Raw genomic sequence first — 10,414 nt, 5'->3', positions numbered from 1 at the left:
ATCAAATCGCGCGTGCGCATGCAGAGCGCCAATAGCAGTAATGCAACATTACTACTCGCATACTGCATCGGGCCCTCAAACAGAGCAAGCACAGACAGTGTTCGCATTGGCATACTTGTCACTTTCGGCGTTGCTACTGTAATACAAGGTAAAAGACGCCAGGTATTTCGCATGTAGAGTTAATGCGCCGACACTTGCTTTGTTTCCTCCCCGACCACGCACGTTCTTGCTAGCGTTTTGTACTGCCCGCCATAGAACACGATATAAACTTGCAAGAGCTTCTGGATTGCAATGCCTGGGACTGTCTGTGTAAGAGCGCTTCCATGCTACTCCGCATGGAGAATGCATCCTGCCATATCAGTCAGTGTAGATCGTATTCCCCAGCAAGTGGTAAACATGCGTTGTCGTATCAGATTTGCGGAATTAGACTCGGATTGCGTGGGATGGTGATAGTGGGTGATTGGGAGTTACGTTGATGGAGTGACTCTATCTTGTTGTCCGGCCCAGCGCTTATGATCAGCGATCATGAAGCCGATCTGCTCCAGCCTGCTGGCTGCGGTGTACGCTGTTAAGGTACAAATGCTCAACACCACAAGCTCCTAGCAGTAAACCTTGGTAGAGTGAGTCGGCCATGGTGTCACGACGAGATTAAGTGCTCCGAAGCTGGAAGACAACACCTGCATCTATGCGTCATGGTAAAAACGACCTTTTTCGTAGAGGCATCGGATGTTAGTGGGCGAAGCGAACAAACGTTAGACAGTGCGCAGAGACATTCAACAAGAAATATGTCAGAGCGCTCTTGGTGGTGATGACATGCTACGCGAGCGTTCAGATAACGCATGGCTGAAGTATCCGATTCGAATCCATTAACTACGAGGCGCACGTTCGACGATTCATGCTATCCATCAACTAGATCATCAACTAGATGCCTTGTTGAGCCACCCTCTTGCAGCGTATCGTCTATCCTCCTGTGACCATGATAAGGATCGATCGCGAGCTCACGATTCCGGACTATTTCGTCCCTGGACTTTTTATACGTCTTACGTAGTCGAATTGTGCCCGTGTAGTACTTCCAAGGGAGCGATACCATCAGAATTTCCGCAGCCTGAAATGACAGTCGGACGAGCGTATATTTGTGTGCGATGCTCCAGACAAGTAAAGGAACGAGAGCTCTGGAGTAGACTTTAGCTATAGCTGTATGCGCGTTTGATTAAGCATCTTACAAGAGTCGAGTACTATACGTCTTCGATAACCATCTGTGGAGCAAACGAGAAGGCATATCGACTTCCAAAGATTTGTCGAGCTCCTTTGCCACAATCTTCTTCTTTACATCGTATACGATCGTCGACACAATCGCTACCTCGATTATTGCCGTCGCAGTTGGTGGAAAAATCTGGGCTGCGATGCGAAGGCTCTGTTGGTCACCGTCAGATGGAACCGTTTGGGAAGTTACTGGTTGGTGTACTTCACTCCGTCGCTGTATTGCGACCAGGACGATCGCAGCGATGTCGACGAACGCCATTGCCGCAAGGCACGACCATATCACGAGCGAACGGACGCCAAAGACGATCTTAGCATCCATCGTTGCAATGATGTGATTGCAGAGTACGGCACTGAACAGGATTATCCCGAGGTCGAATGACTTGACAGCGATCAGCTAGGGCTTTGAAGGAGTCTGAGGCACTAGTCACCTCCTCTGGGCCCTTGAGCTCAGAACAGGTCCAGAGCACGCCGTACGCACATGCGAGTACCCATTGGAGGATCGCGCAGGCGTGGCGAACGTAACGCTGCCACTCGTTCGTGTGGAACGTCCGTATATCCTGCACGACGAATCCAGCTACGACAGCAAGCAGCGTCAGGAATGGGCAGATTATTGCGAGTCCCCAATGCATGGTACAAGCGGTGAGAGCACACCTATGAAGGCAAACATGCAGGAAACGAGAACGCGAACAAGAAGGCAAACGTGCAGCCTTCTATAGCAATGTCCATGCGATTGCAGATCACGACTCTGTTGGATGTGTCATGGCATCGCGGTGCATCAGTGAAGTACAGATACCGCGACTTGTATGGACAAAAGCAGCATAGCCGACATCTAGACCGACTACAGATCAGATTCCTGACTTGCGAAGCTGATGTCCAGTCTGGTGGATGCATTGTGCCAGCGGGCGCTAATGCAGCCTCCGCTAATGGACATTAGCGGAGGCTGCATTAGCGTTGCTACCTGCATGTACTGTTTGCGAGTCATTGTGATTTGGCTGAGAGAAGTGTTCGCATTATCCTTCCCTCGCTCGTGATCGACCAGATTGTATCGATGTCCCTGACGTCGCATAACGTCTGCCAGGTCTAGGGAGAGGCTCTGGATCGTAGCCCGGAGGCGCCTTTGATAGCCTTTATCCGTGAGGGGATCTCCAAAAAAATCACCTCCGTAGACCCCATCAACGGCTGCCCGACATAGCGTCTGGTATTCTTCAGAGAGTCGTAGCAAGAACCTTCGCCGCTCGGCTTCAGTGTTCCTGGCGTGACCCAGCCGGCGTAGCTCTGACTTGCATTCATTGAGTTTCATCTCAATCTCATGTAACAAGCTCGGCACTTCTTTCTTTATTTGCGAAAGCAGGACACGGCTCAGTCGTCGGCGAAGAGGAGCAATTGTAACCTCGGAGCGAGAAAGCTGCACCCACACGCCTTGTGAGAGAAATTCCGCTTCTGCTTGGTTTCTCTCTGTAAGGGAGACGGTTTGTGAAGAGTAATCACGGTTCTTTAAGACGTGCCAGCCAAGCGTAAATTTGATGTCCAAGTTCTTTGCCAGATTCAGGTATGCCGTCTCACTTTCTGAACCCAGGACAAGTGTGTCAGGCTTGGTGATGATTCCAAGTGTCCGTAAACCACGTGGATCCACCTCCCGAGCGATTTTGAGAACTATCTGATTTGCGTAATCGTTCTTTGCTGACACAATTGCTAGAATGACGGATCTTTCGTTCGCCATGTAATGACGTACAAGCTGCTGGACCACAATGACATCCTCCGGTCTTTGTGACTTTCCATGAGTGTGGATTAGACCAGGAAGATCTACGATGCTAAGATGAGGCTTCGAAGGACCTGAGATGTCGATGCGAAGGACGTCATCGGTGAAAGTTCCCGTGTCGTCGTGGAGTCCCATCGAGTTCATAGCCTGATTCATCGCATCCTCGAGGGATTCCCACGTACGTAGATCGTGTTCGAACGATTGGATTTCAGCTGCATCTTTGGAAACGCGACTAGGCCCCGGTAAAATGCTGACCTTGACTTCTTCTTGAATTGCACGGCGCAAAACCACTTCGGTGGCAAAACGGGTGCATAGAGTGTCCTTGGACGGAAATGGTATGCCCGAAACCGCCTCAAGGACAGAGCTCTTCCCAGAGGATTGATCACCACAAACGATGAGCTGAGGTAGGGCTACCAGATGATTGATGCCATGGGCTCGAAGGCTGTCGATATCGTCCAAGAGCTGAACATCAGAGAGAGAATGGATGTCCTTCACATCAAGTTCGCCTTGTGTAGACATGATGATGAGGAGTCAAGAACAGGTCGCGAGGAATAGAGATGCAGATAGTGGAGGGCACGGCCATGTATGCTGTCAGGGTCCAAGCCGGGCTTTCTCTCGACAATAGTAAGCCTAACTGTATCAGCAGATTCTCATGTAGCTGACTCCTCTGGCAATTCCAAAAGCGACTGAGTCTTGCGGTGTGAGCCTATCGAACGACTGCATGGCTCACTGCGAAAGCAAGCGCGCATTGTGCGGTGGTAGAGTCTATCACACAGTAAGGAGACCAGCTTTTGGTAGTGCGCGAGGTAGATAGCATATACAGGCACAGTCCACCACCAGTGATCCCGATCGAGAGACTATGACAAACAGTGCGCCCACCATCCTCATCCAATGCTGTCTCGCCACCAGATACGACCCTACGGTGAGAGCACAACTCGATCGCGGCACGGTCGGCCATACAGACACTGCGACCGAGGCTAAGTCTAGTCCTTCGCAACCTGATTCTACAGCAACCTCCGAGCCTGCTGCGAGACGTTTGTTCGCGCCTTGAAGGATGCCGGCAGCGAGAGGAACGTTTAGGTGAGCCCCATGGAGCTTTATCAGAGCAGAGACGTTTCCCGCTCGTTGGACCCTTGGATATCAGAAACGACTACGCGCCGTAGTTCAGAACGAGCTCGAGTCGTTTGCAGAAGACATACGCTTTCGAGGTCGTACCCAGACAATCGTTGGAGACGATGAGAGCGGCAATCATGACGAGTCTATTCCTCGTACTACCCGCATCGCCTACTTGTGCCAAACGCTAACGCGAGCAGCGCAAAGGATGTCGGCACGTGCGAGAGTGATCTGACACATGATAACAAATTTCATGCACCTAGCGAACCCACACACGTCTCTCTTCGACATGAGAACCGCAAGATGTGGGAGCGAATGAGTAGCTACTACTTCAACAAGAACAGTCTTCCTAATCCGGTAAAGACAGTAAGCTCGCCAGCAAGCAAACAAGCCAAGAAGAGCATCAGCGATACGAACTAGCAAACCACTCAGCCAATCAAACAAACAAGTATAGCGAACAATGCTCGGTTGTGTGAATACTGGCCACCCTGTCCGAACGGCGCACACCTGCAGTTTTATCTAAAGTCACAAGACACCTTGCTGCTGGCCGTTGTTCATCGGAAGTCATTCATTCAGGGGCGCCAATGAGTTCCACCATCTCCAGAGGCTGAAGCTATGAGCGTGTCTACATTCAGCACTCGCAATATTCTTGAATCAAGTAGACTGCCGTGTCGTGACTCTCCACTTGCGCGTCGAGGCCGCCTTTGACGCAACCTGCGCTCTCACCAGTCCAAGCGTCCAACATCTTGTATGGGCCGTCAGCGTCAAGTCCAGGGATCTCGCCGAAGTCGGCACGCATCGTGCGGGTGGAGTCAAGTGTATTCAGCATGGCGACTATTGTTCCGTTGGAAGAGTCTCCAGACCAGAACTCGGCCGGATTCGTGCGGTTGTATGTCTGATCGGTGTTCACACCCCATTTGTAGGGTTCTGCTGGAGCGCCGTAGACTGCATCCTGGTTGAAAGCGAGCAAGTACTTGTTAAGCAGAATGTCGAGGTTCTCCTGACTGAGTTTACTCAAGTCAGTTCCAATAATGAGCGGTGCCTTCATGAGAGACCACAGGGCGAAGTGACTGCGCGTTTTGGTTAGGGTGAGATTGCCATTGCCGACTTCGAGCATATCAGGATCATTGTGGCCGGTGAAGTCCGTGTAGTTTGATATGAAGGTCTGCTCGTTAAAGATCGACATTACGCTGTTCCAATCGGCTAGGAACAGTCAGCGCAACAAGCCCAACACAACGCTTCGAGCAACTCACGAGTAATGTCGCCAGTAGTTCTCCACGAGTTGCCGGTCTCGTTGCCCCACGTCCTAAAAAGGTCAGTAGCGTTTCAGGCTCTTCCAATTGAGCGCTGAGCTGTGGTCTGGAGGCTTAGCACCCAGAACAACATGTTTTGCACTTCTCTCAGAAAGGTGAGCTCCTTCAGACAACTTACCAGACCTTCGCCTGACCCCATTCACACAAGGAGTAGAGGATGGTACGGTTTTGGGCAACAAGGGCGTCCCTCATGATACGGTAACGTTCTGCCGTATTCGAGGTGCTGTAGTTGTAGTTGTCACCGGAAGCCTTTGCGTCGGACCAATTGCCTGGCACGTAACAGTTGTCGTACTTGAGGTAATCAATCCCCCAGCCGGCAAACGTGGCAGCATCAATGTATTCATATCCAATGGATGCAGGGTAGCCCGCGCAAGTCTTTGTACCAGCACTGGAGTAGATGCCAGTTTTGAGACCGAGGTTGTGGATCTCCGATGCGACTCCAACGATACCGTTAGGAAATTTGTTTGGATCTGGGATGATCTGTTGCGTTGTATTGTCGCGGCCGTCCTTGATACTCCAGCAATCATCAATGTTCACATATTCATAGCCTGCGTCCTTGAGGCCTAGTGAAATGATGAGATTGGCGGCACTGAGAAGTTTCGTTTCATTGACATCACAGACTAAAGTTTCTCAGCGCCGTGCAATTGAGAGCTTCAGAGGATTCGGCACGTACAGTACGCGTTCCAGCTGTTCCAACCCAGCGCAGGAAGGGTCCCAACACCGTCAGGGCGGGCAAGACCCAGTGCACTTGGGAGAGCAGCAAGCAAAAGAAGAGTGGCAGACATGTCGTATAGAAAGCTAGCAAACGTCGCGCTTGCCTGCTGCTTGTGGATGGTGAGTGGAGCGGATTTAGAAATAGCTAAAGCCTGGACCAGGCGAGGAGAGGATTCAGTCTTAAGGACCCTACTGTGGTCTAGTTACCATATATCGCGGGGAGTTGGATGCTCCATGTGCATTTCGCGATCGTAATTATGTACATAGAACTGAGACGCTGCTTCAGGCACGGAGGTAACATCGCCGAGTATGTTGAAACGCCACAGATCTGCTAGTTCTCGCTGTCTTCGTTACAGGTGTCCATCTACGGTTTTTATTGTTGTTGGTGTTAGAGTACGCCTGGCGAAGGGCTTGGCGTTCCCTCCACTCGGCCGCTCCGACGAGCCCCGACATGTAGGGCGTAATGCTGCTGCAGATCTTCCCTATACGGCATTAGAAGTGCCTTTCGGCTCCATGTAGCGCCTTCTGTGGATGTTCTGGGTTGCGGTCAGAGCGGACCGATCTGGCCTTGTAAGACAATATACGCTAGTTCTATTCTGCTACGGGTTGGTAGTTGGTGGAGAAGTAGCGGTGAAGACGTAGAAACTGGAAATTGGAAACTATAGTACTGCCACCTTGTCTTGACCGTGATCCTTGCCAGTTTCTATAGGCTTTTCGATCATACAGCGATGCGCCGTCTCCATTTCCAAGACGGTGTCATCAGCCAACATGCCTTGCGCTTCTAAGCTTCGAACAGTTGCAGCTAGCGCTAGCGGGTCTTGCATCGCGTACTGCGTAATCGACCCGTGCCATCCTGCCTTGATTGCCGACTCGTCCGCTTCAAGACTGTAGCTTTCGAGAACAGCTTGGTACCAATTCATTGATGCGGAGAAGTCATCGCGCGGGAGAGCACTCCGTGACTCTTGGGCACGGATCTGTCTGCGTGCAGCCATGTTCAAGTAACTAGCCGGGTATCGTGGGGAATCGATGTTATAACTTGCTGCCATACAGAATCCGCCATTCCTGCCTTCTGACTTTGCTTGCACACGTTATTGGCTTGGTTTGCCGCCCTCGGACACGGATAGAGCTATTGCCACACTCTGCTGCTCTGCATCCGTCTCTAAAAACAGCTTTCGCATAATCAGTCGCGCAATCCGGCCATAATGTAAAGCAACGAACGCGCTGTCAACGGCGTCAAACGCACTTACAAGACTGGCAACAGGGCACACTCCTGGTACAGTCGCCTAACCAAGGCCCACAAGATTCTTCTCTGGCTACTTGCCACTCTCGCCGTGCTTGCCATTGTCCTAGGAGTAGGCTTGGGTGTTGGATTGCATCAGTCGAAAGGGGATAATAACAATGAGCACGACTCCTAAGTACGACTCCTAAGAACAATACGAATCCGCTCGTCTATAAGGTGCTTTCTTCCTTTGCAGGGCAACAACAATGGTTGTAGTTGCGGCTAAGTGTTATGAGCCTGCGGTAGGGTCACGGGTTTAGAGCTCGTTAAGCAATGAGTTCCCAGCAACTGAGTCGGGTATGAACGTATAAAGGTTGTCTACCTTTCAGCGGGTTGATAACTTAGGTTGAACACGAACTACCTACATAAGAAACAGCCTGTCTATATACATAGGAGATTCGTGTATGTGATCGCGATCACCCCTGATGATTGCGACCATGTCATGATCGCGCAAGGCGACCGTGATCTCTGATCACTCGATCACCTCGTGATATAATAATCAGATCCAAGCAGCCATGGATCCTTAAAGAATTAGGAGAAATTGCCGTACCTAAGCAGTGCACAATTGAACTCGCGTAACACAACATGTAAGAAGTCACACCCTCCGCATCATACAGGAAACATGATCTACGGCCAGCTGTACGCATAACTTGCATCACGCGGAGGCGCTGTGACAGGTATGTTCGCCCTTGTACGAGTCGTCAGGTGACATAAATGGGACCAGGGTCCTTATGCACGTGATGACGGAGGAATTTATGTTGCAGTAGCCGCACCACCAGTTCTATCGACATTCTGTCGTCAGAAGTATCACACGTGCAAGGCAATCTCCTGCTCTTGGCTGTCGAAATTCGACAAAGTTATCCATCTGCGGCTCAGAATCGATCATCGATCATGCGAGACACTGATCATTCCTATTTCGCAGATGTGCCGTGACTTGCTGCCAGCAATTCAAAGGAAGTTGCATGGCATCGCCACCAGACCTGGGCAGACATATGGAAAGGTGCATCTGTATAGAAATAAGCCTTTCATACACCATGAGGCTCACGCCTTCATATATTGTCATGAAGGCATAAGAGCAGATGACACCACTATCGCTCCTCTCTGAGCTGCTGGCAGAAGCATATGGAACATCCCCACCAGTGTCCTACCAACGCCAGGCTCAAGCTCTGTACCGTCTCTAGCAATCTTCACCTCTCTGTTTGCATTCCACGGGTTCCGTAGGCCACGAGTGCGAAAGAATGGTAGGCGAGCCGTTGAGATCCACTCGATGTTGAACTGGCGTCTCCAGTGGTGACCGCAACCCTCCTCACTCCATTCCTTCACTAGCGCGTCTGGCTCGGTGTCTGAAGAATCAGCCTCCCAAAAGATCGTCCCGCGCGCAGAATCGTCGATGATACGACCTCTTGGCGCAGTCTTCGTAGCTGGGGTTGCAATGGATCGAGGCGTGCCATCCGTCTTAGCCTCTTCTGTCTCGCGCAGCGCGCCTAAGTTGACGGGCTTGCCGGAGATTGTAGATGACATGCGGGCATAGCCGAAATACTCTCCCGACTTATTTGCAGAGAAGATCAAGTATACGTTCTCAGCCACCTCGTATGCGTGATTCAGGCAGTCCTCGTTATGTGACTGAGTTGCCCACGTGCCGTTCCTGACGCTAGCTTCCAGATCCTCAACTGTGAGGCTCTTGATAATGAAATACTTCTCTGGCACTTTCTTATGCGCTGTCGGAGAGCGACTATGTTCGCTGCTAACAAGCTCAGACTCGGTCATAGACCCACCGCCAACGATGACGGGGCCTTCGAGAACATCTGGCAGAGCGGCACTGGTACCATTAGAAATTCCACTGGACGGCGTGGGACTTGACGCCTTGCTGATAATGGTTGAGCCTCTTCGAAGCCGGCATGCCAATCGAACGCCGTGAAGGCGGGAGTCATGGAATCTGTTCACGGCAGCCTCACAAGCTGCCTCAGTGCGATAGTTGACAAACGCGCAGTTGCTCTTCGCGATCAAAAAGACGCTTTCGATGTCCCTGGTCGCATCACGTGAGAAATGGTCCTTGAGATCGTTTACTGTCGCAGCGGGCGGTAGATTGCCGACCCAGAGCGCGTGACCTGACTGCTTGGGCTTGCGTGGTGGTCCTCGCGGAAGTGAAGGCACTAGAGCTGGTCCAGAGGCACGTTGGGCGACGTGGTCTGTCTCAAATCAGCAAGAATCATATCTGTGGGCATATACTGTATGACACACTGCCAAAGTCTGGCCCGCCACCTCCACCCGCTGCGAAGACAGAAGGGCCAGATCGAGTGTCAAAGGGCGAGTAGTGTGTTACGCTGACACCATAGTTGAGCATGTTCGTCCGTTGGTATTGGAGCTGGGTCAGCAGGTTCGGGCCTTGCAGCCATTCATCCACTAGTGGTCGCATTTGATATCGTGGATGAAAGGACTGCTGCGACTGGGCTTGCAAGGCTGTAGGATGCATTTGCGAGCCACTTTGATCCTTGTACTGTGACGCATGATGCATATGGAAAACGAGAGCTAGCGACGGATCATTGTGACCACCAGGTTCGTACTGGGCTCGGTTTGGTAGAGCGCTACCAACGGCGGACATATCACAGGGTATGACTCCGTGTCGCGGTCCTGGGCTTGAGCGCGAAAATTGCGACAGGTGGTCGAGGAGGGAATGAATTGGCCTGTGTCATGTGAGACGAGTGACTCTTCGGCGCCAGAGCTGTACGTACATTAGACCTTGCTGTATCTGCAGTCCCAGTCTGCGCACCTCGTGTCGAAGCGACTCGTCTCTATCATATGTCCGGTTTGGCTCGAGGGTTGCGCCATCCATGATTGCTCAATTGATTTGCTTAATTACAGTGCGTACGATGACGCATTTGTGGACGAAAAGGAAAGACGTAGACCTCAAAAGCTCATGGAACTAGACGTGATCAGTCGTGCTGTGAGGATGCAAAGATGCGAGTGGGCGAT

At 51.4% G+C, this 10,414-nt stretch overlaps 4 protein-coding genes across 4 annotated transcripts; all 4 read right to left on the bottom strand.

Moving 5' to 3' along the window:
* Positions 1 to 2,101: 2,101 nt before the first annotated feature.
* Positions 2,102 to 3,541, bottom strand: LTS14_010182 (uncharacterized protein; the record flags this gene model as incomplete). Its single annotated transcript, XM_064842859.1, has 1 exon — positions 2,102 to 3,541. One exon carries the CDS (start codon positions 3,539 to 3,541, stop codon positions 2,102 to 2,104), a length of 1,440 nt encoding a protein of 479 aa, XP_064689543.1.
* Positions 3,542 to 4,766: 1,225 nt separating this feature from the next.
* LTS14_010181 (uncharacterized protein) lies at positions 4,767 to 6,233 on the bottom strand (the record flags this gene model as incomplete). The annotated part of the gene is made up of 4 exons (XM_064842858.1): positions 4,767 to 5,338; positions 5,389 to 5,441; positions 5,567 to 6,068; positions 6,122 to 6,233. 4 exons carry the CDS (start codon positions 6,231 to 6,233, stop codon positions 4,767 to 4,769), a joined length of 1,239 nt encoding a protein of 412 aa, XP_064689542.1.
* Positions 6,234 to 6,644: 411 nt separating this feature from the next.
* LTS14_010180 (uncharacterized protein) lies at positions 6,645 to 7,154 on the bottom strand (the record flags this gene model as incomplete). Its single annotated transcript, XM_064842857.1, has 2 exons — positions 6,645 to 6,724; positions 6,887 to 7,154. The coding sequence occupies 2 exons, from the start codon at positions 7,152 to 7,154 to the stop codon at positions 6,645 to 6,647; spliced, it is 348 nt and encodes a 115-aa protein (XP_064689541.1).
* A 1,346-nt stretch (positions 7,155 to 8,500) lies between these two features.
* Positions 8,501 to 10,043, bottom strand: LTS14_010179 (uncharacterized protein; the record flags this gene model as incomplete). Its single annotated transcript, XM_064842856.1, has 2 exons — positions 8,501 to 9,630; positions 9,683 to 10,043. 2 exons carry the CDS (start codon positions 10,041 to 10,043, stop codon positions 8,501 to 8,503), a joined length of 1,491 nt encoding a protein of 496 aa, XP_064689540.1.
* Between the last annotated feature and the right edge of the window lie 371 nt (positions 10,044 to 10,414).

Source organism: Recurvomyces mirabilis (genome assembly GCF_035927965.1).
Source record: "Recurvomyces mirabilis strain CCFEE 5264 chromosome Unknown scaffold_38, whole genome shotgun sequence".
Taxonomy (NCBI): domain Eukaryota; kingdom Fungi; phylum Ascomycota; class Dothideomycetes; order Mycosphaerellales; family Teratosphaeriaceae; genus Recurvomyces; species Recurvomyces mirabilis.
The sequence above is the reverse complement of the archived record's forward strand: the minus strand, read 5'-3'. Positions and strand labels throughout refer to the sequence as shown.